The following is a 24,759-nucleotide window of genomic DNA, read 5'->3' on the forward strand; positions in this document are numbered from 1 at the left end:
TTCACCGTCTCGGCTCCATTCAAACCTGCACGATGAAAACAAACAGAACTTGCCTTCAGTTAGCAGGCACCGGTGTCAAAACACTCCCCCTGAATTCAGCCTCACATTTTGATTTATTCATTAACGTTCTCTCTCCTGCCATCGCCGGAGCCAAATAACGCCTATTATCCTTGAGAGCAATTGTCAGGGCGGTTTTTTTTCTCCCCTCCCTGTGTGGAGTCCGTATGGATGCGCCAGAGGGGAGCTTTGCGCTCATAGGGGAGGGACGAACCAAGTCAAGTTTGGATCGGATCAGGAAGGAGCGCACCGGCAGAGCGAGACAGGCGGCACCAGGGGACAGACGCGCGTTTGTTAATGCGCTTTCACGATATTTCTTCCTCTCGTCGACTGGAACCAAAGAGTTCCTACAGAAAAAAGTGAAGAAGCGATGGAGCCGGCGGCGAGATGCACTTTGCTGTTTGTTCTCGTGGGTTTGTTGGCGCAAGGTAAGTAGGATTCATCCCAGGTTGGCTTTTATATGATGTGGATTTGATGCTGCCAGATAGAGGATTTTAGAGGATCGTTAAAAGCGATGGAAGGTCTGAGATTTACGCGCGGCTGTGCCTCGAGAGTCAACTTGGAGATGTTGTGACGGTCAGATGAAACGCTTTTCACTAACTTTGTCTTAATCTCTGCGCTGTGAGAAGTCAGGAAAGATGGAGAGGAGTTTCTGTCCGGCGCGTAAAAGCCGAAGAAGTTCCTCAGCCGTTAGCGCAAAAATAATCAATTACCAGTCTCTTAACTTTTTCAGTTTTATCATAATTCTGAAAGTGACAACATAATCTTTAGACGTCCGGTGATTAAAAGCCAAAGTGTTCATTTTATCCCTGTGAATATATGTAAAACGTGCATGTGTCCCCACATGATCGTGTCAGAATCCTCGTCCACGAGTTGTTTCTCTGTTAACTAGGCCAACAAAATGAAATGCAGAAGAATGCGAGGAAAAAGCAAATGAATTTTGATGAATGCAAATGATGTTGTGAGGCGTGAGTCGTGATTTCAGGAAACCCAGAGAGATTAGACTTTGTTTACAGGATCTCTTCCCCCGTGGACGGCGGGTGAGGGAGCTTGTGGGGTGACGCGGGGCCTGCGCACAACAGTGTTTTATTCCGACTGAGGGCAGATAGATAGGCGCTTTTCAGCCAGGGCAGGGAGATAGTCTGTCTGCAGGCTTTTGATAAAACAAAACAAAAAACCTTCCTCACTGCAGTGTGCGTCTTTGGATAAGCCTGGTAACCTTACTTCGTTTTACCCCCTTTATGGAACAAAAAACTACACTGGCTTGTCTTTAGTGTGTCTGTTCCTGTCTAATGCATTTTTAGACAATTGGAGTGAGGGTGTATTGTAAAGTGGGGTCATTTAAAGGCTGTTTCAATGGACAACCCCCCACCCACACACACAAAATTCACTCTTTTTGGTTACAAGTTGTGTTTAACTGGGTTAAGTTTATGAGGATATTTTTAAGTATACTGATGACTGAGATAAGGACAAGGTAATCTCTAAAACAACAAAAAGGAAGGATAGAAGGAAGAAAATGAGGAAGGCTGATAGAGGGGGACAGAGGGTGAAAGACAGGAAGTAAGGAAGGAAGGAAGGAAGGAAGGAAAAGGGAAGGACAGATGGATATAAGGGACAACAAAAGGTGTTAAAAGTGGAAGGTACAAATTGGATAAAGAAAGGGTGAAAGGAAACAAAGAGGAGGCAGGGTCAGAGGAAGCAAGGCATGATGGGTGGAAGGAAGAAAAGGATAGAGGAAGGAAGGAAGGAAGGAAGGAAGGAAGGAAGGAAGGAAGGAAGGGAAATTAGAAGGAAGGGAGGGAGGCAAACATTAACAAAAGAATAAGGAAGGAAGGAAGAAAAATCGGCAAATCGGGCAATTAAGGAATAGATGGAGGAGGGAAAGAAGGGAGGTGGCTGAAAGAAATAAAATAATAATGAAGGATGGAACGTGGGCAAGAGGAAGAAGTAAGGAAGGAAGGATGGAAAAGAGAAAAGATGGAAGTAAGCAAGGACAGAGGATAAAGGAAGGAAGGACAGAAGGAAAGTGTTTGGTCCTTTTGAAGTCCATGCAGAGAGTTAATCAGTGACCGCAGCTGAGGCAGAGCCTGGCTGTGACCTGGAGCCTCTCTGTGAACAGACGCACACACGTAATTATGCAGCGGCATTTCAAAGCAGTAACGTAAACATTTGCTCCGAGGGCACAAATAGCAGCTATCTGATTTATGGAAGGTGGCAGATAGGCTCTGTTATGGTTTATCAGCCTCTACACACATACTTTATTCTGTGCATGACCCTCTCGGCTGAGAGGTGTCTGTCTGTGTGTGTCTATGTGTGTGTGTTTCTCTTTCACCCCGTGTTATCTGAAGCCACATGTGGAACTAAATCATGTGTAAATGTTTGTGGGAATACGTAAACCTGAATCACAATCTGTAGTTGTAGTAAACATGTACTCTGACCAAGGGACGTATGGGAACCATTTTAACGACTTCTACTGGTATTTACTGGGAGGCCAGATACAACAGTTAGCGTTAGCCAGGTAGGATGAGAGCTTGCTAAACTGTACTGAAGTTGACTAAGCTCAGAATCCTGCGGTTTTCATGATCAGATCTGAAGAACCTTTTTACAGATTAGAGTGAAATACAAACAATTCAGCGCACATTTCTAGATTGTTTAACATAAATATAAATACTATAAACTGTCAGCAAATTGACATGCATATCATGGCATCTAGATGAACCCTTTTCTGGTTTTGTCCTTGTATTCCAAGGCACTATTTTACTAATCAAAGTGTGTGAACAGGTGAACAGAACAACTGCATACCTGAAAAGGCAGGATAAAACTTCTTGTGGCTCTAGATGAAGCTGCATGTAGTCTGATAAATTGCCTCTAGTGATGTCACTCAGTGGCCATGTTGCATTGTGGGTGATGTATGCATGATATCTCTGGTTCTGCTGCATAGATTTTGATCATTTTGTTTCTAAAATGTCCACAATAAGTCCAACAGTGTTATCGGAATGCATAGCAGACCAGTAGACTGCTGTTCAAGACCTCGCACCTACATTACCCACAATGCAACATAGCCACTGAGTGACTTCAGATTTTGTGCAGCTTCCTCTGGAGCCATAGCATAAGATAAAAATGTCTGTATATCACATTTTCACATATGCTTTAATACTCCCCAAGACCTTTACAGACATTTCAGTAAGAATTGGTGAAATTAGCCTTTATGGTTAAAAAGAGGATCATAGTGTTTTAAGTTTAAACTTGAAAGAAAAGATTGATTGAAAATTGGTTTGAAGCCTGTTTTTGAGTAACCTAAAGACAAGAGAGGCAACAACATAACTTTGTACACTTATCCATCTGTTGAATATGTATATATATGGAAAATGGTGATGTCACACTTGGTGAAAAGGCAACATTGCAGTGAATGCAATCAGGGTAGCCATTATGTTTTGTCTGAAGCATATTTTGCAAAGTTATCAGACAGGGTTGAAGTAAGTCACTTCTAAATCCAACTACACATTTATGGATGGAAAACATACTCACAACTCCACACATAAATCAGCAAACAATTTAAGCCATGTTAGCTGACAGTTAAACAGTTCGTAAGTCTTTGAAGCTATAGATAAATGAGGTCAGCTTGTAAAAACAATGATAGCAGCACACTACAGGACTACAAACTGTAGCAACTGCTCTGATCACCATTTGTTTATTATGTATTATCAAAAACTGTGACATCACATCCTTTGTCGGGGCTGAATGTGGGGAAATGTTGGTAAACAGACAGGATAATATGACTGTACCATTGGCCTCATACGCACGCCAACTGTTACTGACGGGGAGGTCCCTGTGCCTTCAAGATACACGCCAACACACACAGAGTAAATAGCATGTACACATGTAATATTTATTTAGCTTCTGGGGGGTTCAATGTGCTCGGACTAATGTGTTACCTCAGCCTGTAGGTATGCTCATGATGCTGTCGCTTGTATTCAAATAGAGGCTGCTCTCTTAATGCATTTGAATGCATGACTGATGATCCGGTCGGTGAACTGTGGTGATGAAGTGTGTGTGTGTGTGTGTGTATGCGTGTGTACAGTAGCTGTGTGGTAACAAGGCTTATATCACAGTCACATTTATAGAGCAGAACACAGGGCGGAGGGGGCGTGGCTAAAGAGGACCGAGCCACAGATAAATGCTTTGAGCATGCCTCACACCCGCACTGTAATCGTAGACCTGTTTTCATGAACACCCAACCGGAGCACTAGATTTCACTCTTTTACCAGAACACATAAAGTCTGGGAGTGTTTTGATTTCCGTAACAAAAAGAAGTCCAATGTCAGTCATCAGCATATTCAGTGATAAGGAATATGTGTACAATCCCCAAAAATGACGCATAGATGATGGCTTATTTCTCTTCTCCTTTGCCAAGGTTAAGATGACATTACCTGAGCCCCGGAGACAGAGGAAGAATATGGCCAATTCAGGGCCTCATTTACACCGAATCGCCAAGAAATGTACATTTTAAGATGTTCAGATATTGAACTACAAAGGTTGAATGACTCTTTTACATGAAACACATTCAAATTCATGTAACCCACTTTTTTTTTGGGGGGGGGTGCCTCAAGGGGGAAAGACGAGCAGTTTCTTCTTGATCCGCTCATTTTGAAGGTGAAAAAAAAATGTCTTTCTGCATGTAATTGTTGGAGCGCACGGAGAGCTACTTGTGCAGTCTTCTGTGAACGTCACAGGGCTTTTAATAGCACCGTATTGAACCTGCATTAGTCCTTATATCGGTCCAAAAAAATATAGAAGCAAAGAATGACACTCCATTTGCTGGACACACACACACACACAGACGCACAATCCCTGCTCCACTATCCTATCTTCTCTGGCTCTTTGCACCTGTCCCTCACATTCGGTTGCGTCCACCACACTTTCTCACCCACAAATCTCCCAGGTTCTGTTTCTGTCACCAGATTTTCCACTCGGCCTTACTCAGTTGTATCTCTGTCTCCCTCTCTCTCTCTCTCTGCTCTCCTCCTGCCGTTTAATCTCCGTCAGTCGACTTCAGCTCATTTCAACCCGGCTTTAATCGTAACAAAAAGGAAAACAAACAGTCTGAGCAGGGCCCTCCAGCTCATCTTGAAGCAATTACTCCTTTTTTTTATTCAGTATTTACAATGTAAGCGTTGCGCACAATGAAGATGTGAAGAGTGAAAACATACTTTCTCCTTCGCCCCTGTCTGGCTCTCTTCCTCTCCGTCTCTCTCACTCTCCTTTAAAAGCATTTGCACGCTCAGGGGAGAATGGAAGCTAAATGGCTCTAACAGTATCCTCTCGTGAAGCCCATAAAACGGCGTCCTCTTCTCCATCACTCATTATTTGTCCTTCGCTCTATTCCTCTTGTTCTGTTCATGCTCCCTCTCCATCATCGTCCTGAGTGACAGTCATCTCCAGACCATGTTTTTTTTCCTGCAGCATGCCGATGACCTCTAACCCTCGTGTCTACGGGAGCATTAAATGTCTCACGGGATCTGTGTTTCAACTTACTTGCTTTCAAAGTGGGTTTTGACAGTTTCTGCATATCGAGTTGAATAATTGATACTGTACATTTGAGTGCATTAAATGTACACGCTGCTGACTTGACCGTAATCAGTCACTGCTTTTTTTTTTTTTTTTTAACGCTGCAGCCGGCTTCTTTTTCTCTTATTTTGTTTAGTCCAATTGAAAAGAGAACCTCAACCAGTGATGTAGAACTACACAGATATACAGCTATTTGAGTCATATCAAATTGCTGTTTAAGCTGTCATTATGTTAGGACAGAGGTCAATAAACATGTCTACATTGACATAGTGCTAATGAATGAAATACTTCTATGTGGCTAAAACTAAAGCCACACTAAACCTTTATTCAGGCTTGGGTGGCATCCGAAATTTTAGAATACAATATTGTCCTGTCCTCATATCGCGACAGACGATACTGTCATTGCTTGTTCCATCACTTAGACCAGCCTAGCCAACTGCATTGGGTGATGTACTTTTAAGTGAGACTGCAAATGTCTGGTGTTGCTCTGTTTAGTTAACACCTGCTCATAATAAAGACGACATGTAGCCTCATTCTCTCCCACTTTGAACTGGAATTATTGACACATTGGTGAGCTGGCGTTCCTTACATCAGGCCACTTGACCTATAACCTCCCAATATTGACGTGCGTTGCCTCGCTGCCATTGCAGCTCTGTGTCAAAATGAAAGCCCAAAGATGCTGTCACGGCTGTTCATTACTCGATTATGAAAATAAAAATCCCATACAAAGAGAAATGTAAGATAATATCCAACATCAGCCCAAGCCTACCTCTATTCCATATAAAACATGACCCAGGTTGTGTCAGATGCTAATAAGGACCCAGATGCACTTGATATTCTTCTTCCAATTTGTCCTTATTGCACATGTGTTTGAGTGAAGATTTAAGCATTAATAAATCAGACAGGGTTGCACTGCATAAACAAGTTCTTACAATGAGATTAGTCTTTAAATATTTTAGGCTTACCCAGTAACTGTCAGGCTCAACTGTTGCTTGGCTAACTCAACCATTTGACAAAACTGACGTTAGCTTAGTCAGGAGAGGATCCTCAAACACAACCGTCCTTTTTCATGGACGACACTTTGTCACAGCAGGAAATCACAGGTGTAAGTAATACAAAGATTGATGGAAGTGCTGCGTTTAGCTGCTTTAGTTTGGAAGTCCTGTTATTTTGTTGGCCGGTTCACTGTCACAATATCATGGGTCAGCTCACTGGGACACTTCAGTAGAGCAGAACCATGGTTAATCTCATTAGCAACACCTGTGCTTTGCCTGAACGACTGCCGTGACACCTCATGAGTCATGGCTTGTGTTTCTGTCCTTCCTTTTGGCAATGATAACACATTTCTGACAGCAATTCTCCTGGTGAGTACTATTTTAGTATAACTGAAAGAAATTTAGTATTTGTGAATAGTTTTGCTGGTGGAAAAGACAACTTTCCTAGGCAGCTTGTGCTAGCGAGCTTGCTAGCTTAGCCCTCTGCTGAAGTGGTTGGTGAGATATTATTCTAACAGCAGAATCGTTGAAATACTAAATATAAATACTAAAATACTAAATACTGAATACTAAATATTTTGTGTCATAAGCTAGCCAGCTGGACCAGCCAACTATTATAGCTCACAATAGTGTACATTAATACACACCATAATCAATTTCTCAGACATTCGCTGTTGTGTTTTTGATTTTGAAATTCATCTCCAGACTCTTCAAATGCACTTGAACTCGCTTATTACAGCCCCATGGTTACAACACATGGAGAAAGCCAAAGCTATAGCAATCACAGCTGGCCTACAAATTGCAGCCATTTAGTTTGCAGTATAGTGGAGAGGAAGACTCCCCCCTCCCCCATGTGCTCTCTGCTTAGTAAATAATTGTTCACCCTGATACCTTTTTGCCATGTTAATCCTAAAGAAAGCAGCCATTGAAAACAGGCGAGTTACACAAGAAGACATATAATTGGATACAGATAGAGAGACGGCGAGAGAGAGAGAGAGAGAGAGAACAGAAATGTGATAAACCCAGATGAAAGTGGTTTGAACCTGTGGCTCATTCTCTGTCATAATTGGTTCTCTTATGATTCTCAACGTGAAATGCACCTGACCAATGTTAAGTGTGCGCAAGTGTGTGTGTGTGTGTGTGTGTGTGTGTGTGTGTGTGTGTGTGTGTGTGTGTGTGTGTGTGTGTGTGTGTGTGAGAGCGTGTGAGTGTGTGTATGAGCGTGTTTTGATCAAAGAGGTGGTTTAGTCAGTGGACATGTAACAGAGAGCAGCTCTGCTTTTGTAATTACACTGACAAGTCCATGAAGCAGCACGTCCATTTCAGGCCATATAATTTCTCAGATTCTTTTATTCAAGCTTTCCATTAAAATGACCTTTTATTCCTGCCTTTATTCCTTGTTCTATTCTATTCTATTCTACTCTATTCTGTTCTACTCTATTCTGTTTCTTGTGTGTGTCCAAACATACTGCTGTCAGCGTCGTCTTTTGGAATGCCCCCCCCCCACACACACACACACGGATCAGATACAAAGTGTTCTAACGTGCTGCCTTTAAACTCTACTTAAACTCTATTTAGCATAGCATTAGCACATGCTAGGCAGCTAACAGACAGACGGCTATGAAGTCTGGATTCACATAATCTGCTGAATGACATCTTAAGACGGCTTTGCTTTCATTCTCTCTCCTCTCCTCTCCTCTCCTCTCCTCTCCTCTCCTCTCCTCTCCTCTCCTCTCCTCTCCTCATCTTGATGTTTTTTAACATCAGCTGGGTTTCTGGTGTCATTGTTATCTGCACGATGAGGGTTATCTCTTGCCTTTAAGGAAGGCATCTTGATGTAATAGGGTCAACACTGTTTCATCAGCACTGGTTTTTAATGCCTTCTCCAAAGAAGTCCATTTCAATTAAGAGAAGAGATCTCATCTCAAACTCACTTTTGATTTTTCAGTCAAATGAGGACAGTATTTGAGGAGTTTAGGGGAAAAAACAACAGAAGCAAAATCTGCTGGTGTCTTTGAGGTGGCAAGATCTGCAATGTTTTTCTGACTGGTCTTAGTCTTTCTGCTTCCCTTGTTCTCTTTGTTTTTTCTTTTTCATTTTTTTTTTGTCCCTTTGACGCATTTCCTATCCAATCTGGCTCTGTCCTGCACCCTTTCTCCTCCATCCACCAACCTTGAGAGCTGTCCAGCAGAGAAGAATGTGTTATTGATTTAGATATTTATAGAGTGTGATGGGGAGCGAGCAGGGTTTCTGCGTGACAACTCTGAGGGCACTGGGGGTCTTGAAGCAGGAAGAGTGGGTGATCATCTTCACAAACTGCGGGAGTGATAGCTGCTGTGACTCAGTCGGCCTCAAGGCAGCAAAAACCAGTGTGGGGAACTTTCAACTAGTCGCTTTGATATGGTACACTTTGAAAACGTGCGCCGCTTATGCAACCAACAAAAACTGGTTTGTCTTAATAAAGAGTGCTGTTTCACTTGGAATCGGAACGATTTCAGAAGTGCAGTTTAATACTACAGGACCCAGAATATGGGATTGCGAAAAACTAGCGACCACCATTGCCTATCATTAGTTTAGTAAAATCTTGATATCGATTTGGGGACAATGACATGGTTAGCTAGCGTTCTAGTCATGTATCGTTAAATTAGATTTACTGTTTGTCAGCCTAGCTTTGTCTAGCTTCCTGGCTAGAGGTTTTTATGTGTTGAGCAGACTAGTTTATCTTTAGCCACATCTAAAAATTGTCCTATTTTACAGGAGCAGCAAACAACATTTCCATTACATAGGAACCAAATGAGATTTTAATAATGTTCCAGTATTAGTCGAGCCCTGAGGTGTCGCCGGGGATAGAGAGTTATTGCCAGTTGAGGTGTTCATCATCAGGAAATTACGGATTCCCCGGAGGTCTCCACAGCGTCCATTAATTCCTGATGATGGACACCTTGTCGAGCACTTTATTTAACGGTGACAGATAAATTGCATTTCATTTGGTTTTCTTGCCAATAAAAGCCACCCCCTGTTTAGCCAGTTGAATGCTTTTAATGTGAAGCATCAGCAGAGGGAAATCATTGGTTGCCTCAGCAGTAAGTTGATACTGATCTGATATGGTGTTAAGAGAGTGACCAGAAAACGCTGAAGTTTTTATCAATGAAATCAAATTGAAACAGTTACACTCTTTCCTGTGCACGCCTCATATGTAGAACGGTAATTTGAAATAAGCTAATCGGCTATTGGTGAAAGAATCCCGGGCGGCTGTAGCTCAGCAGGTCGATTAGTGATCGGAAGGTCGCTGGTTCAAATCCCGGCTCCGGGCAGGGCTGAGCTGCATGTTGAAGTGTCCTTGGGCGAGATACTGAACCCCACATTTGTCATCAGTGAGGGCCCTGCGATGAGCTGGCGACTTGTCCAGGGAGTACCCTGCCCTCGCCCTGAGTCAAGGCTGGGATTGGCTTCAGTAGCAACACCCCGCGACCCCATGGAAAGGGATACGCGGTTACGGACAATGACGTGACATGACATGAAAGAATACTGGCCATTAGTAGTACCAAAACATTTAGTTTCAGGACAATCACAAGGATTATTGAATTGGATCGGACTAGTTGGGAGAGAACAATGTCTTTTGAATAATATTGAGGAACAGAAGTTCTCCAACTACTTGATTTCAAACCTGCGCCAAAAAAATAATTAAAAAAAAAAAACAACTTTCCGTTCTTCACCTCCAGTCCTCAGGCTACAGTCTATAACTCCTCTGCACTATGATAAAATAGCTTGCTGTGCATTTTTGTAGACATGCTAATATTGTGCCTCAGGCTGTCCAGGCTTCTTCCTGGATAATTAGTAAATAACGCCCCTCATAGTTTGGTTATGTGTACAGCACTTAAGCAGCAGTCTAGACCTAAATATAACTCTATTAAGGTAAATTATTACAAAGTGTGTCCTCATACAGGATGAACTCCCACAGCTGCCAACACCCACCTATCTATATTTACCATTAGTCAGGAGAAGAGAAGAGGACATGCTTGTCACTGTGATTTATCTCCATTTAGATGTTACATTTTTTATTTGTGCTTAAATGAGTTTCTATTCTAGGATATCTTGGATATGGTAATATACCACCTGCCCATAATTCTACCAAAATAAGCAGACACGTTTTGGGCTTTTAAAGTGATACTACTCCCACACACGTAACAACAATGGACTGAAGAGAGGCAGGGGATTCAGCTGAAATAAGCAGCTTCCATGTTGGATTGACTTGAAACATTTACTGTAGCCATGACCTTGAGGCATAACTGTGGAAAACATATTGCTCAGCAGGCAATTTGATGACATGCTGTAAACACAAGATCAAGTGGAGGAAGAAATGAACAATCTGAGTCAATAAAGTAGCTACCAAAAGATTTGTCACCCTGGAAGGTGTGTTTGTATAGATACCTGGAACTTCAAGAAAGGCTGATATCAGGGAGAGATTAGGTGAAGGTTCGATTTGTCAAATACTAGTTGGATATCTGCAGTCGTAAAAGCTGAGCCGAAACTAAAATCAGGTCTGTAAAGACAGTAGGTCCCAGATCAAGAGGGCAGGACGGTGGCTTTGGAAACAGGAGCTAATGAAAAAGGCCTCACGGTTAACTGAACTGAACTGAAATAAATTGAGGCATCGAGACTGTAAGCCATCGTGTCACTCAGGAGGTCAGGTCTAAAGGTCACTGTGGGGCGTCCGTGTCCTGAATGAAGTGATGAGTTTTCTTCCTCCCTTCTCACATTCCCAATTGAGAGCAGCAGCATAACATGAATGTCACAGATCAAATACTTCAGACTGCATGTGATATATCACTATCATTCAAGGTGGACAAGGCTGTTTTGTACTTCCTTACTTTGCACTTTCAAATGACATGACTCCATTTAAACACCCTAAAAAGCCATCTCATGTCACAGACTTGTTCAAAGTGGACTTTCTCCTCTGAAGATGTGAGCAGGGGATCTATAATCTAAAGAGAATTTCTTCATAGACGATTCATCAGATATCATAAAACATTAATCCACACGCTCAAAAGACTTGACTGATGCGACGCTTCATCAAAACTCGGAGAGACCAATTTCTGTTTTTCTCTCTGTTGGCGATAAAAACTGATGCGTAGCGGTGAGTTGAGTTGATTTGAATGTGGTGATTATCACCGATAGCATCAGCCTTTCAGAAATCTATCACTTCATCGAGACGGTTAGATTTCTATTGGATTTACAATGTGTGGTTTACAATTCAGAACACTTCTTTCACTTCTTTCAGTTTCTTCCTCTCACTCATCCAGCCACTGATCACTCTCCATGTCCCTTCTCTTCTTAATGTCTCTGTCCATTGTACAGATTGCTTCTCATCCAAGGCAGAGGACCGGCTGTTCAGGAAACTGTTCAGAAGATATAACCAGTTCATCAGACCAGTCGAAAACGTCTCTGACCCTGTTACAGTGGAGTTTGAGGTCTCCATCTCGCAGCTTGTCAAAGTTGTAAGCTACTCACGCATAAACACACACAACCACACACACACGCACACACACACACAGGTGTCGATATCATAATCATAATGTGCGCACAGCTTATAAAAGCTTAGTTTGAAATGATGTCAAAGGTGTTTTAAGCACCTTTACGCTTTCATTTCATCCAGCTCTGTGTCTTGTTTTCTACGTGTGCATGAACAAAGGTGACCAAAACCATGTTTTACTTACAGCATCCAGTGTGCGAGTCTCTGTGAACTTAGAGACGTCCTCCTACGAACATCGTGATCATATTTCATACCTTTGATACAGAAAAGGCAGAAGATAAGCTGCAGAACGAGAGGAGTGAAAGCCGAAAGTGAATGCAGTCTTTATTTAGTCTGCTCAATTTCACGGATTCGGAAAATGCCACACAGTGTTGTTATACACTGCTATTTTGCTTCGGCAATGTTAAGTTTAATGCGGGTGGGGGATGGTGCTGTTCGGGGGTTTGCGGCACATCCGCCAGTGAAAAGAGGTTTTGAGCTCAGAATGGAAATCCTCAGATTAAGAGAAAATTGCCTGCAGGAGCCTTTTTCAGACTGGACTGATAGGTAGCTATATCTGCTTGCTCGGCAAGGTGCGGTTAATCTAAAGGTGTGTGTGTAAACTTAGGCGCATTGACTGAATATGTGTGTCTCTGTGCATATTTTCACCTCTGTTTCTATGCAGAATATGAGGCTCATCTGTGTGTGGTGGAATTTAGAGAATCACATGACTGCAAATCAAACTGAATGGGTCACAGACAAGGATACCCCTTACCTCATATATTATTGACTTACTCATGACCTTTTCTGTCAATCAACTTCAGCCCTGGAGGACAAAGCATAGGGATGAATTCCATTTCGTTCATAAACACACACTCTTTCACATGGACGTACTCAAACACACACACACACACACACACACACACACACACACACACACACACAACTGGCTAACAAGCTCTCCTCCTCCTTGTCTCTGCAGGATGAAGTGAATCAGATCATGGAAACAAATTTATGGCTTCGACATGTAAGTACACACACACACACACACACACACACACACACACACACACACACACACACACACACACACACACACACACACAGACACACACACACACACACACACCATCTCACACAACATGCAACACTACTGACATAAGCTCATCTCTACAGGAGACTACAGAGACAGAAGTAAGTGAAGACTGAGGAGGGTTCATGTGTGTTAGCACATATCTATACATACTAAACAGACATCAATATGGGATGTCACCGCTCTCTGTTTCTCTGTCCCCGTGTGTGTGTGTGTGTGTGTGTGTGTGTGTGTGTGTGTGCGCGCACGCATATGTCTGTGTGAGTGTCATACATCACTGAAATGTTAACAGTAAGGAATAAAGGAGAGGGGGCAAGTGACCAAGAACGATGCATATCTCAGACAGATACCAGAATGCAATCAGCTGGTGATCAATGTTAGCATTATGTTGAGTCACGCTCTGCCTCTCAGCAGACACGGACCCTGAACTTCTGACCTCACACAGCAAGCTATTCTCCAGAATAATGCATTTTGTCTCTGTCCTGCAGGCTGCTTCTTTTCAGATACCTTTAACCTATTTTAGTTTGATTTGTTTCTGTACTAAATCCCTTTAAATGTCCCCTTAAAATAAACTATGATTTAAGCTGCAAGCGATAATAAACATAACACAACTTGCCTTTTTAAATCAGTGACTAATTGCATTACATTGGACAACCAGCTGTTGGATGCTGATGTGATTCAGTGATGGATAAGATGCTGTGATCTCTGAGCTCTCCAATTAAAATGCATTGAAAGACCCGTACAGACTGATCGTATTTGTTCTTTGTAGTGGCTGAGCTGTTTATTTATAACAAGGCATCACTAATGAGAAGCTGTGTCAACACCACAGTCACTGATAAACACTTTGAATCGCAGCCAGTGGGATTATAGTGGTAGCCATTTTAGGAAGCCCCCCTTGATGAATGTATTGCATCTGTTCTGCAGTAACACTGCAGGGGATTCCTCTTGTATCAGAATACAGTGTTTCTAAATGTGTTCATTTCAGGCTCCTTCAGCCACACTCCATTGACTACTTTTATGTTGGAGATAAGAGAAGTTAATTTCAACAAATGAAAACTCCACACTTACAGACAGCCTCTGTGTAAGACTCATTAAATAAGTGATCTTTGCTGGGCTTTAAATGTATAGATGATTTATAGCTGAAGTGTGCTTACAACACACAAGAAGCAACATTTAAGAATACTTGATCTACTTATGAAAAAGTTTAGTTTTTATGTTTCTGATTTTTTCAATCATGTTCTTATATCCGCTTTTCACCCCCATCAACCAGATGGGCCATACATTTAATACATAAACAGACAATTATACAGTAATTGCTACATTTAATGAAGATGCATACTACTATATGAGTATCTCTACCTAAATTGAATATTATAAATTATGTTAAAACTAACCCATTCCATTACTGTGAGTTATGAATATATGTTACTGCACTGTCAGTTGGGATGCTTCAGTTTGGCTTTTGTATGGATGTGATTACATTTTTTTTCATTCTTTCCTGAGAAGGTCTCTTTTATTTATTTTATGATGTAAATATTTCAGTTTGACATTTGCTTGTCAGACAACCTTTGATTTGGTTGCGCTGTTGCATGGAAGAAATTCAGTGAAAAGCTATCGAGTCAGACCAAAATCCCTAAACAGTACATGAGTATCTAAATATTTTGTACCCTCATTTAGTATGTGTGAATAATGATAAGGAAATATTACATGATCCCAAATTTAAGAAAAAATATAACACAATCTGCATCCTATCGAGCTACTATTAGCTGTTAGTACAGTCACAAAATGTGCCTGTAGAACAGTCTATTCCTTGTGGAAATACTAGCTGTTCCACACTCTGGCAAACTGTTACACTGCATTAAACAGAAACACACATCAAATTTACCAGCATGTTTAAATGTCCTCAGTGTGTGCTTTTCACATTGCTAGATTGTTGTGTTCATTGATAGTAGGTGTGCGTGGATCATTTCATTTTGTAAATGGTGAGCCATAAACCTCGACCTAGATCAGGAATTACATCTCCAGCCAATCAGATTGTAATAACTCTGGATAGATAAATGGAAAAGCCACTGTAGCATGAAGTGGTTAATTAAACTGCTCCCAGGTCATAACTGGGTATTAATCCGCCATGCTAATGAATGAATTCATCTTGAATGACATGCAAATAGCCAAGACTAATGGATCTACAGCTCATGAAATATTACCCTCAGGTATGTTGACAGAACAGCAACTGAGCGCACACATCCTTTATTTCTCCGCGTCACTGAGAACTGCTTTTTATACAAATATGACTAATGTAGATGTCTTATTATTTACCTATTGAAGCTCTGTGGCTCTATTACCATGAGGAATTGCATGAAAAACATACATGTTTGTGCTTGATTTTCTGTAGAAAAAAAAAAAAAAAGAGCAGCAGATGCTCCTTGAAACTCATGTTTCCGTCTCCAAACATCAGATTTTTAGCTAAAATATCCTTCTTTGGCTCTACTGTAAGACATCAAAGGAAGTTCTTCCGGCAGTATAAATATGTATTTCAAAATATTCCCATGAAGGGGGATGTCTCCAGTGACTAAGACTGTCTGCAGTGTACAATGCAAAACACAAAACAGATGGTTGACTCCTCAGTATGCTCACAATGTTTTTCTCTCCCCCGTCTCTCAGATTTGGAACGACTACAAGCTGCGATGGTTGCCAGCTGAGTTTGACGGGATTGAGTTCATTAGAGTTCCATCAAACAAGATCTGGAGACCCGACATTGTGCTCTACAACAAGTGAGGCATAATTATCATCATCATCATCATCATTATCATTACCATCACCTTGTTCACTAGTATTGCATCATTATTAGAGTTCGGCTTCAGAAAGACAACAGTGACCTCTGCAGGGTCGATGGCTCTATATACAAAGTCAAACAATTGTGTATTAGCCTTGTTTTTTGTTTTTGAAACCTAATCTGCTGTTAGAGTCATTGTTTTAGCTAACTTCCTGTCCATTTTGCAGTCAGCAATGTGCAGCAGTAATTACCAATATTAGCAGCAATTTCATTGCGCGATCACGAGCAGACAGGACCGCCTCCTTCTGGAGTTCTCTGTCCTGATTGGACAAACTAAGCAGGGACATCAGAAAATGTTTTATCTCTTTTACTGCAAGAGCAGGGGGAGGAGAGACATGAGTTACTGATACTCTATGACAGTTATTGCTGTTGGAATAATGAGCTATTAAATAGTTATTTGATTGAAAATATATGACCAACAGCAGCTTTAATTAAACCTTTACCCACTGAGTTGGCAGATACTACTACTCATATGAAGGCATTAACAATAAACCCTTGCAGTTTCAGCATGAAAACCTGTTACTTACATCATGAAAAAATGACAGCATTGTCCAAATTTGCGTTGCTTTCATTTATCCCTCCAGCTGCCACACTGTGAAACACAATGTACTGTAATAACACTGAAGTATGCGAACATGATTGTCTATTGTTCAGGGTCAGTTTGTGCTCTGCTCTGTTCTTCAAATGTTAATTATGGTCTCAATTATTTTTTCCACACACAAAGGTGACTCATAATGTTAATCAAAGGCAATTTTGTATTTCACAATACTATGTAATGCAGCTTCATTGTCCTCTGTCTTTTAATCCTAATGCTCTCTCTCACCTCCCTATCTTCACCTTTTTTATCTTCTCCCCTCTCTTATGTTCCTCGCTTTCATTTTCTCCTCGCCTTCCCTCTCATTGTTTGATGGGTCCGCCTTCGTCTAACCTTTGTGTCCTTTACAAAACCCACATATGCTTGTGTCATATCTCCTCATTCCCCCTTGCCATGGGAATACTTGTGCTCGATTATACAAACACACACACACACACGTCATACACAGCGCTGTAGGTGATTTCCTAGTGGAGGATAAGACCAAGGCTCTCCTGAAGTTTGATGGCACCATCACCTGGGTTCCCCCAGCAATTTTTAAATCCTCCTGCCCCATGGACATCACCTATTTCCCCTTCGACTATCAAAACTGCTCCATGAAGTTTGGCTCCTGGACTTATGACAAAGCCAAGATTGACCTGGTACTTATCGGGTCTAAGGTCAGTGTTTGTGACTGTGTGTAAGTCTGCTGTAACTTTCAATTATTTATCTCTTACATCTCTGAATGACAACAACTAATAACACCCATCCAATCAGATACTGCATGCATTTACTTTAGGGATCATTCTTTTTTCTTTTTTTTTTTCCATTGGAGGGAACTCCTGATGGTATCATTTCCTCTTCATTTATAATATTACTGAAAGACTGTCTGTGTTATTTAGTTGAAATAACAGTTCTCAGTGCCTTCTTGAAACAATATAACATTTTGGGTGCATGTAAACATGATGTCTGTGACAATCAGCTTTGAGTTGACAAATCCAACAAATTCATTTTGTCAGCAAAAAGAATGAGTGCTTTTATTGTGGTGACTAACAAGGTCTAGGGTCTAATCATTGACTGTAAAAATAGCAGACGGAGCCGCCGTGACATCACCCATAGCTTTTCTAAAGACCAAAAATGAACCTCAAGGTGGGTGGTGGTGGTGGAGGGGTGGAACATGAGTGGAGCTGAACTTGGAAGCTGCTAACAAGCAAAACTGAAATTCGCCTCAGGTTAAAGGTGTGAGTTTGATTGAGATCATTTCTGTGTATTCAAGATTCTGTCATGTTTTTGAACATATATTTGTCACAAAAAGCCTAATTGTACATTACCAGCAAGAAAGTGAACAGCAACTGACACTGAGGGTTTGTGTCCAGTTTTGTCTTTGACTCTGAGTTAGAAAACACCAGATACTCTGTTTCTTTCTCTCCCATAAAGTTACCATGAGCAGGGAAATTAATGTTTTAATACTATTCATTTTGTTCCAGGCTGTAAACATGTATATATTTGCTTTATTGTTAAGTATAGCCTCAAGTGACAATTCCAGTACTTCTTAACTGGTTTCATTTTTCAGCCCTGGAGGATTCTTATTGAGAAACAGCCGCAGGACAAAAGTCCCTGGATGTAATTGGATTGACATATAACTAATCAGAGCACCAAAATGTGATGTAGCGCTGCAAGTCGAGAAGGTTTTCAAGGAGATAAGAAATTGCAGCCTGGTCACAAAATACCTCTTCAGCTAAACAGACCACCACAATCCATTTCTGAAAACACTGAAGGCAGGAAACAGGCAATGCAGTCACAGAATCTTGATTTCTATTTGGCAGTTTGATCTGAGTATTGAGACCTTGGTGCATTGCACTAGATGCTCCTGTGTCAGTCATTGTATTAAACTTATCAATATAAACAGTTGTCACTCGTCACAAAGCAAGTCACATGCAAAGCTGTCTGAATAGGAGGCTGGTCAGACGTACTGTATCTGTCAGAACTACTGAAACATGAGCTTGCAAATTTGTTTGCTTACCAAGCTAGACATGGCCCTTTTAAGAATGGTAAGTTGACCCTGAATGTTGTACTTGTGTTAAATCTTTATGTGATTTTAAGACTGTTATCAATCTCCTAGGTGAACCTGAAAGACTTCTGGGAGAGCGGTGAATGGGAAATCATTGATGCTCCAGGCTACAAGCATGATATTAAGTACAACTGCTGTGAGGAGATCTACCCGGACATCACCTACTCCTTCTACATCCGGCGCTTGCCGCTCTTCTACACCATCAACCTCATCATCCCCTGCCTCCTCATCTCTTTCCTCACAGTGCTGGTTTTCTATCTCCCATCTGACTGTGGTGAGAAGGTCACGCTCTGTATCTCCGTCCTGCTCTCCCTCACTGTGTTCCTGCTCGTTATCACGGAGACCATCCCCTCCACGTCGCTGGTCATCCCGCTCATTGGAGAGTACCTGCTCTTCACAATGATCTTCGTCACACTCAGCATCGTCATAACTGTGTTCGTGCTGAACGTACACTACCGCACGCCAATGACCCATACTATGCCGAGTTGGGTGCGCTCAGTGTTTCTCAAAATGTTGCCGAGGATTATGCTGATGCGGAGGCCGATTGACGAAGACAGCAAGGCTCGGGGGTTGGACAGCAGTGGGGAGGCAGGAGGAGCTGGAGGGGGAGGAGGAGGCGGAGGAGGCAAAGGAGGCAAAGGAGGAAAGAAAAGGAAGAACAGCTTGATGCAGGTAAGGCCTTCTCATCCCCTAACATCAAGTTCATGTCTGGACTATTTAATTAAAACACAGAAATTTATGGGGGGTATGTCTCCCTTTCACCACCTAGAGAAGGTCAAGAACCTGATCAAGACAGGTTAGATGCATGATACCTTTTATTTCCCTTTTCATGTTGCTTAAAAGACTAAGTACTGTCAGTTGAAAATCTAAAAAACTTTTCTTTGCTAGTGAAGAAGTCGGTTCTTACACACAAACTATACACAGTATGATCACGTAAGTTCCTTGTGGTCAATACTGAGAGCTCAAAAGAAGCCCCTATTAAAGTTTTACTACCAAAAACACTGGAAAGAAACAAGTGTGTCCTTGAGAACACCTTGCTAAGATCCCACTGACATACCCCACAAATCCCTTTGATTTATAAATTATTATCACCTGATAATGTCCACTTTGAGTTGAAGCGGAATGTGGAACTTAATCTGATCTCTGCTCACGATTCACAGCAGGTTGGAGGAGGCTCCCTCAACTGTTTGGAGTTCGGGGACAGTAAGCTCTCGTCTGTGGAGGGCTGCACTGGGAAGAAATGCCCCTGCCCCTGCCAGCATGGGAAGGAGACCCCAGAAACACCAGAGATGGGAAAGATCACACGTCAGCTGAGTCCACAGAGCATCAACACAGTGGTGGCCTTTTCTGTGGTGTCACCTGAGATCAAACAGGCCATCGACAGCGTCAAGTACATCGCTGAGAACATGAGGAGTCGCAACAAGGCCAAAGAGGTGAGTCATTATTTTCATTGAATGACAGTGAGAATAAAGTAAATCAAATGCAACACAGGTCTTCATCAAGAGCCGCTGATGTTCAGTGTCCTCCAAATTATACATGTATACAAATATACGGATGCTCCAGGTGTTCCTTTTCGACAGTTCAGTTGTTTGCTTTCTCTCAGATTGTTGTCCTGCGTTTGTCCTCACACAAAAAAGATATTGTTTTATTTAGGGCAATACAGAATGTGTTCCATAATAATAAGAATCCATTTTTTAAAATGTCAGTAAGCATTTGTCTACACTGTAAATAAATAATGAAGTTAGTATCAGCTTTCACTAAACCATCACTAAGGAGAGAGACAAATGGAAAGCGAAAGTGAACCGAAAAGTATATCAAAATCCAAAATTAGTGATATGTGGAACTTAATACATACTTAAAATGAATGGTGGGCAGTATAGTGCTAGAGGAACAGCTAAGTGCTGCAAATAGCGTAGCCATGCAGCTAGCAGCCAGGACAGGGAGTGCAGGAAGTCTTGTTGTTTTCACCGTTTATACAGGAGCTTTGGATCGGGATGGGCTAAGGATAGCTGGTTAACGTGCTGAATCAGATGCTCATTAACACAGATTCTCTGCATCACAATACACACTACTCATATTGTCAAAAAACGTTATTGCCCCGCATACTGTTGATAATTTTAGTCAGTTTTTTTTTTGTTTTTTTTTTAAGTTTTCTGCCAAAACACGTATAGACAATATTGCACATTTAATTAAATTCACCAACATATCTTTTTTATGGAGACTGGTATTGTGAGGATTAGCAGGTGGTGAGGTGTGATATTTTCAGAAAATAGCAAAAACGCCAGTAGGTGCTACCAAGGGAAAAGAAAACCTCCAAAACTGTGAGGGAAGGAATGCACCCAAAAAGACATGGCATTAAACACATAGTTGTGTGTCTGAGAACTTTGCAGTTTCAATTCTGGTGATACCTAGCTCGTATTCCTATGGATTATAAACGTAATTTTGACAAGAGTGTAAAATATTAAACCGTGGCCAGCTGCTTCCAGTTCTCTTAAGATTCTCCCAACCACAAACCAAAATTGTTCTTTTCCTATCAATAGTAATGTCAGTCAGTAAGGACAGCATTGTGTTTACGTGGCTACTTGCTGTGATCTATGAACATCACTGAAAGGAAGTCAACACAAGCAGTCCAATCACTGGCCTTTTCATGGCACACATGTGACTGCTCCCGACAGGAAAACAACAGTGATAATTAATCATATTTATAATGGCGCTGTCCCAATAAGTTTACCTGTGACTTCGCATGCACCGTTCTTCACAGCAGATATTTTGACCCGTCACGGGTGTTACTAATAAAATGAACAATGGCTCTGTGGGTTTTTTCATGTTCCAGTCAGACATGACATTGAGGTAGTGACAGTCAGCAGACGACACAAGAACTTGCATTTAAGCGACTAAATTCTGCCAGTATATTTTATTTACATCTGAGCCGGCTCCTGCTGTGACACATCCACATATTTTCTGTGAAAAAGGTCAGTGGTAATGAAATGCAACTGTTTTTGTCTCAGTATTATTGGCTCAACCTGCTTTGTTCTGGGATGACGTACCAAAATGTCTGCTGTGAAAAAGGATTATCAGACAGAGTTTAAACAGACCTCATAGGTCAGCTCTGTTAATTTTGAAGACAAAACAAAGACAAACAATGTAATTATTATCCAAGGTCATGTAAACCTACATCTCAGCTTACAGTGGTTTTGATAATCATGCTAAACCATGGGCTTGTTTCCAACCCATCTTACTGCTTGTGTCTCGATCAGACTATCACACAGATTAAAATGTCATAATAAAAGACAGAAGTGATGCCCAAGCTATGACAATACAATACAAATTGTAATTAATCTCATTTATCTTTTTAAAGATGACACTGCACATCAGCACAGTTTTCCGCAAGTGAAACAATATAAGACCGCCTTTATTGTGATGTTCCATAATGACAAGTTGTAGTTACTGCACTGTATGTGTTGAATATAACACCAACAACAGTAAAATGCTCATCTTGTAGTCTGCAAATAAAAATGGACTACTACGAGCTTTTTTAGGAAATACAGTAGCCGACCAAAGGTTTCCGATCAAGTCTCATTGGAAGTCTGATATTGTAGGTTTTCTAAACTTTATATAAACCTCCAGGCAGTCATGGAAAGCGAACAGACAGGGAATGTGGTGGATGCATAATGTATTTATGCAAACACACTCCTAGGAGCATTGGCCTGGGAGCGCACTGCTGTGATTCAGGGCAGCATTGTTGCAGATCCTAACCTGCTCCATAAGTGAATATCAGTGTAAGTTAGAACCAAATAATTTTAGATTCGAGTGGAGAGCTCTCCCTCCTCCCTCTCAGTCAGTTATAAATACAGTGGGTGAAATCTCCCAAAGGGGAGAGGCAGCCTTTGATATGCAAAACTCGTGGCTCAATCAGCTTTGTCAAAACGCCTGTCGCTTCTTTTGACACCATGGTTTGAATGTGATTATCATAGTAATTTCCTCCTGTGTAAATTATGTATCAATTTTCTGTTGGCTTAAAAGAAATCTTCAACTCCTTTTCTTCTTTCTTTGTTTCTTTCCTTCATTCCATTCCTGCTGTGTAATTCTCCCCCATCGACTCCCACAAACCTCCCACCCTCTGAGATTCTGAACCAGTGTTTCCCCTCACTGAGCACCTCTCCTCACCCGCTTTTCCCCAAAATCTCCTCACTTTTCATCTTGCATTTGCCACTGCTGACACTGTCCTCATTGTTGTGTCCCCTCCCTCACTCACAGGTGGAAGATGACTGGAAGTATGTTGCCATGGTGATCGATAGAATCTTCCTTTGGGTGTTTGTGACCGTGTGCGTCCTGGGAACCGTGGGCCTCTTCCTCCAGCCGCTTTGTGGCTTCGTCTCGTAACTGCTATCCGATCAGGGTTCATTGCCGCCCTGTGTCGACCAATCCTGAACAAGTGACTAACTCTCAGTTCTCAGTTGACCAATCAGAAGACAGAGTTTTGAGTCCTAAAGCACTGCTTGGTGTGCGGGTTTTGCTTCTTGCCTTTTGCAGAAAGCAGTGACATGATCATGGATAAATGTTACATTTGTACTTAAACTTAAGTTAATTGTTATATGATTGTTAACAAACAATGAAATGCATTATTTACCATTTTTTATGCAGTTGTAAAGGTTTATAAAAATCATTTTCAACTTTACAATAACAAATCGTTTATAAAGCATTGTACTGTAATATTAACTAAAGTTTAATTAACTTTAAATATGATCTATATTAACGATGGTTATTCAGTGTTACCAGTATTAATGAAGTCTTACCAAGGGTTTTAAAGTTTTTAGACTGGCTGATAAAGTGCAGATACAAAGGTTGTAATGCCTTAATTTGAAACTTTGTAAGACTGATTATCTGACCTAAAAAACACTGACGAAGAACCAACATTATTCCTAAAAGTGTTGCATTCTGTCTCATTTTCACAAAGATTTGTACAGGTTTAATAGATTTATTTGATTAGATGAGAAAATGTAATTAAAAGTTGTTGTAGATCCAGGAGATAACTAAACAGACTGTAGTTACAAATAAGTTAATGTGATAGAGCTCTTTATTGCAAATGAGACATGTTATCTCCATGCACTTTATTTATATGGCATTATGATCATTCATATGGTAACACATCGAAGAGTAAAATTAAGGTCTTACCTTACTTTTGACCAAATTCAGTTACAGTGGTTCGCCTTGTAGTCATGATACCTGTATAATTAAAAAGAGGCATGTTAGTGCTTGGCTGGGAACAAAACTTGGCACATCTAGTAGTCCTTCAGGACTGGAACCAGAGAATCAACATCCAATAGATGTGAGCGAACTGGGAACTTGTCCACATCCAGTAGCTATGACACAAACTCTCCTGAACTCAGCCCTGCAGCAGCCGGTTAACTCTGTCCCCTCTGAGCTGACTGATGACTGTCGTACCCGCTCCTCAATCTGATTCATCAAGCTGCTCCCTGTCAGAGCCGATCGCGCTCACCGCTTTTTTGTGTCATTTCCAATTAGAGTACCGATTTCGGTGCACTTGGCAGTGCTTTATACAAATAAGGGCAGGCTGTTCTTCTTTTTGTAATTAGAAACCATGTGTTTATAAATGTTCTCTCTGATTAATGTTCCACAAGGTAATTGGTTGGCCTGGTAAATATTGAATTAAATGGTACTTGATGAGATTCCTGAAATAGCATTGCATTAATTAATTCATGAGAGGATTCTATCATCCAATTCCATGGCTATTAATTCAATGTTTTCTTTTTCTTGTCACTTTTGATTACGTTTGTTATTACGAGCAAACATGCAATGCAAGAGACATGCATGACAGAAATTTTGATTGCTTTGGCCACAAATATATTGTCCCCTGATTACAGCCCTATGATGGTACTGCTTCAGTGGTTTAATTTCATTTATCCCCAGTCCTTTTTGGTCATACGATGCATTAGAAAATTCACAACTCATGCTAATGGGAGAAAACCTGTTTGTATGAAATTATCTTTGTCTTTCTTTTTGTCTGATTGTCTTAAAATAAATGCAATATTTCTTCA

At 41.2% G+C, this 24,759-nt stretch overlaps 1 protein-coding gene across 3 annotated transcripts; it reads left to right on the plus strand.

Annotated features, from left to right (window-relative positions):
• The first annotated feature begins 324 nt into the window (after positions 1-324).
• On the plus strand, positions 325-24,759 carry chrna6 (cholinergic receptor, nicotinic, alpha 6). 3 transcript variants are annotated; one of them, XM_037116107.1, is made up of 8 exons: positions 325-485; positions 11,979-12,118; positions 13,115-13,159; positions 15,887-15,996; positions 17,102-17,309; positions 18,752-19,372; positions 19,861-20,133; positions 22,958-24,759. In XM_037116107.1, the coding sequence occupies exons 1-8, from the start codon at positions 428-430 to the stop codon at positions 23,081-23,083; spliced, it is 1,581 nt and encodes a 526-aa protein (XP_036972002.1). In that variant the 5' UTR covers positions 325-427; the 3' UTR covers positions 23,084-24,759. The 3 variants fall into 3 exon arrangements, with proteins under 3 accessions (XP_036972002.1, XP_036972020.1, XP_036972010.1); XM_037116125.1 differs by lacking the exon at positions 325-485 and adding an exon at positions 6,645-6,730; XM_037116115.1 differs by lacking the exon at positions 325-485 and adding an exon at positions 6,872-6,989.

This window comes from Acanthopagrus latus, chromosome 1 (assembly GCF_904848185.1).
Source record: "Acanthopagrus latus isolate v.2019 chromosome 1, fAcaLat1.1, whole genome shotgun sequence".
In the NCBI taxonomy this organism is placed as follows: domain Eukaryota; kingdom Metazoa; phylum Chordata; class Actinopteri; order Spariformes; family Sparidae; genus Acanthopagrus; species Acanthopagrus latus.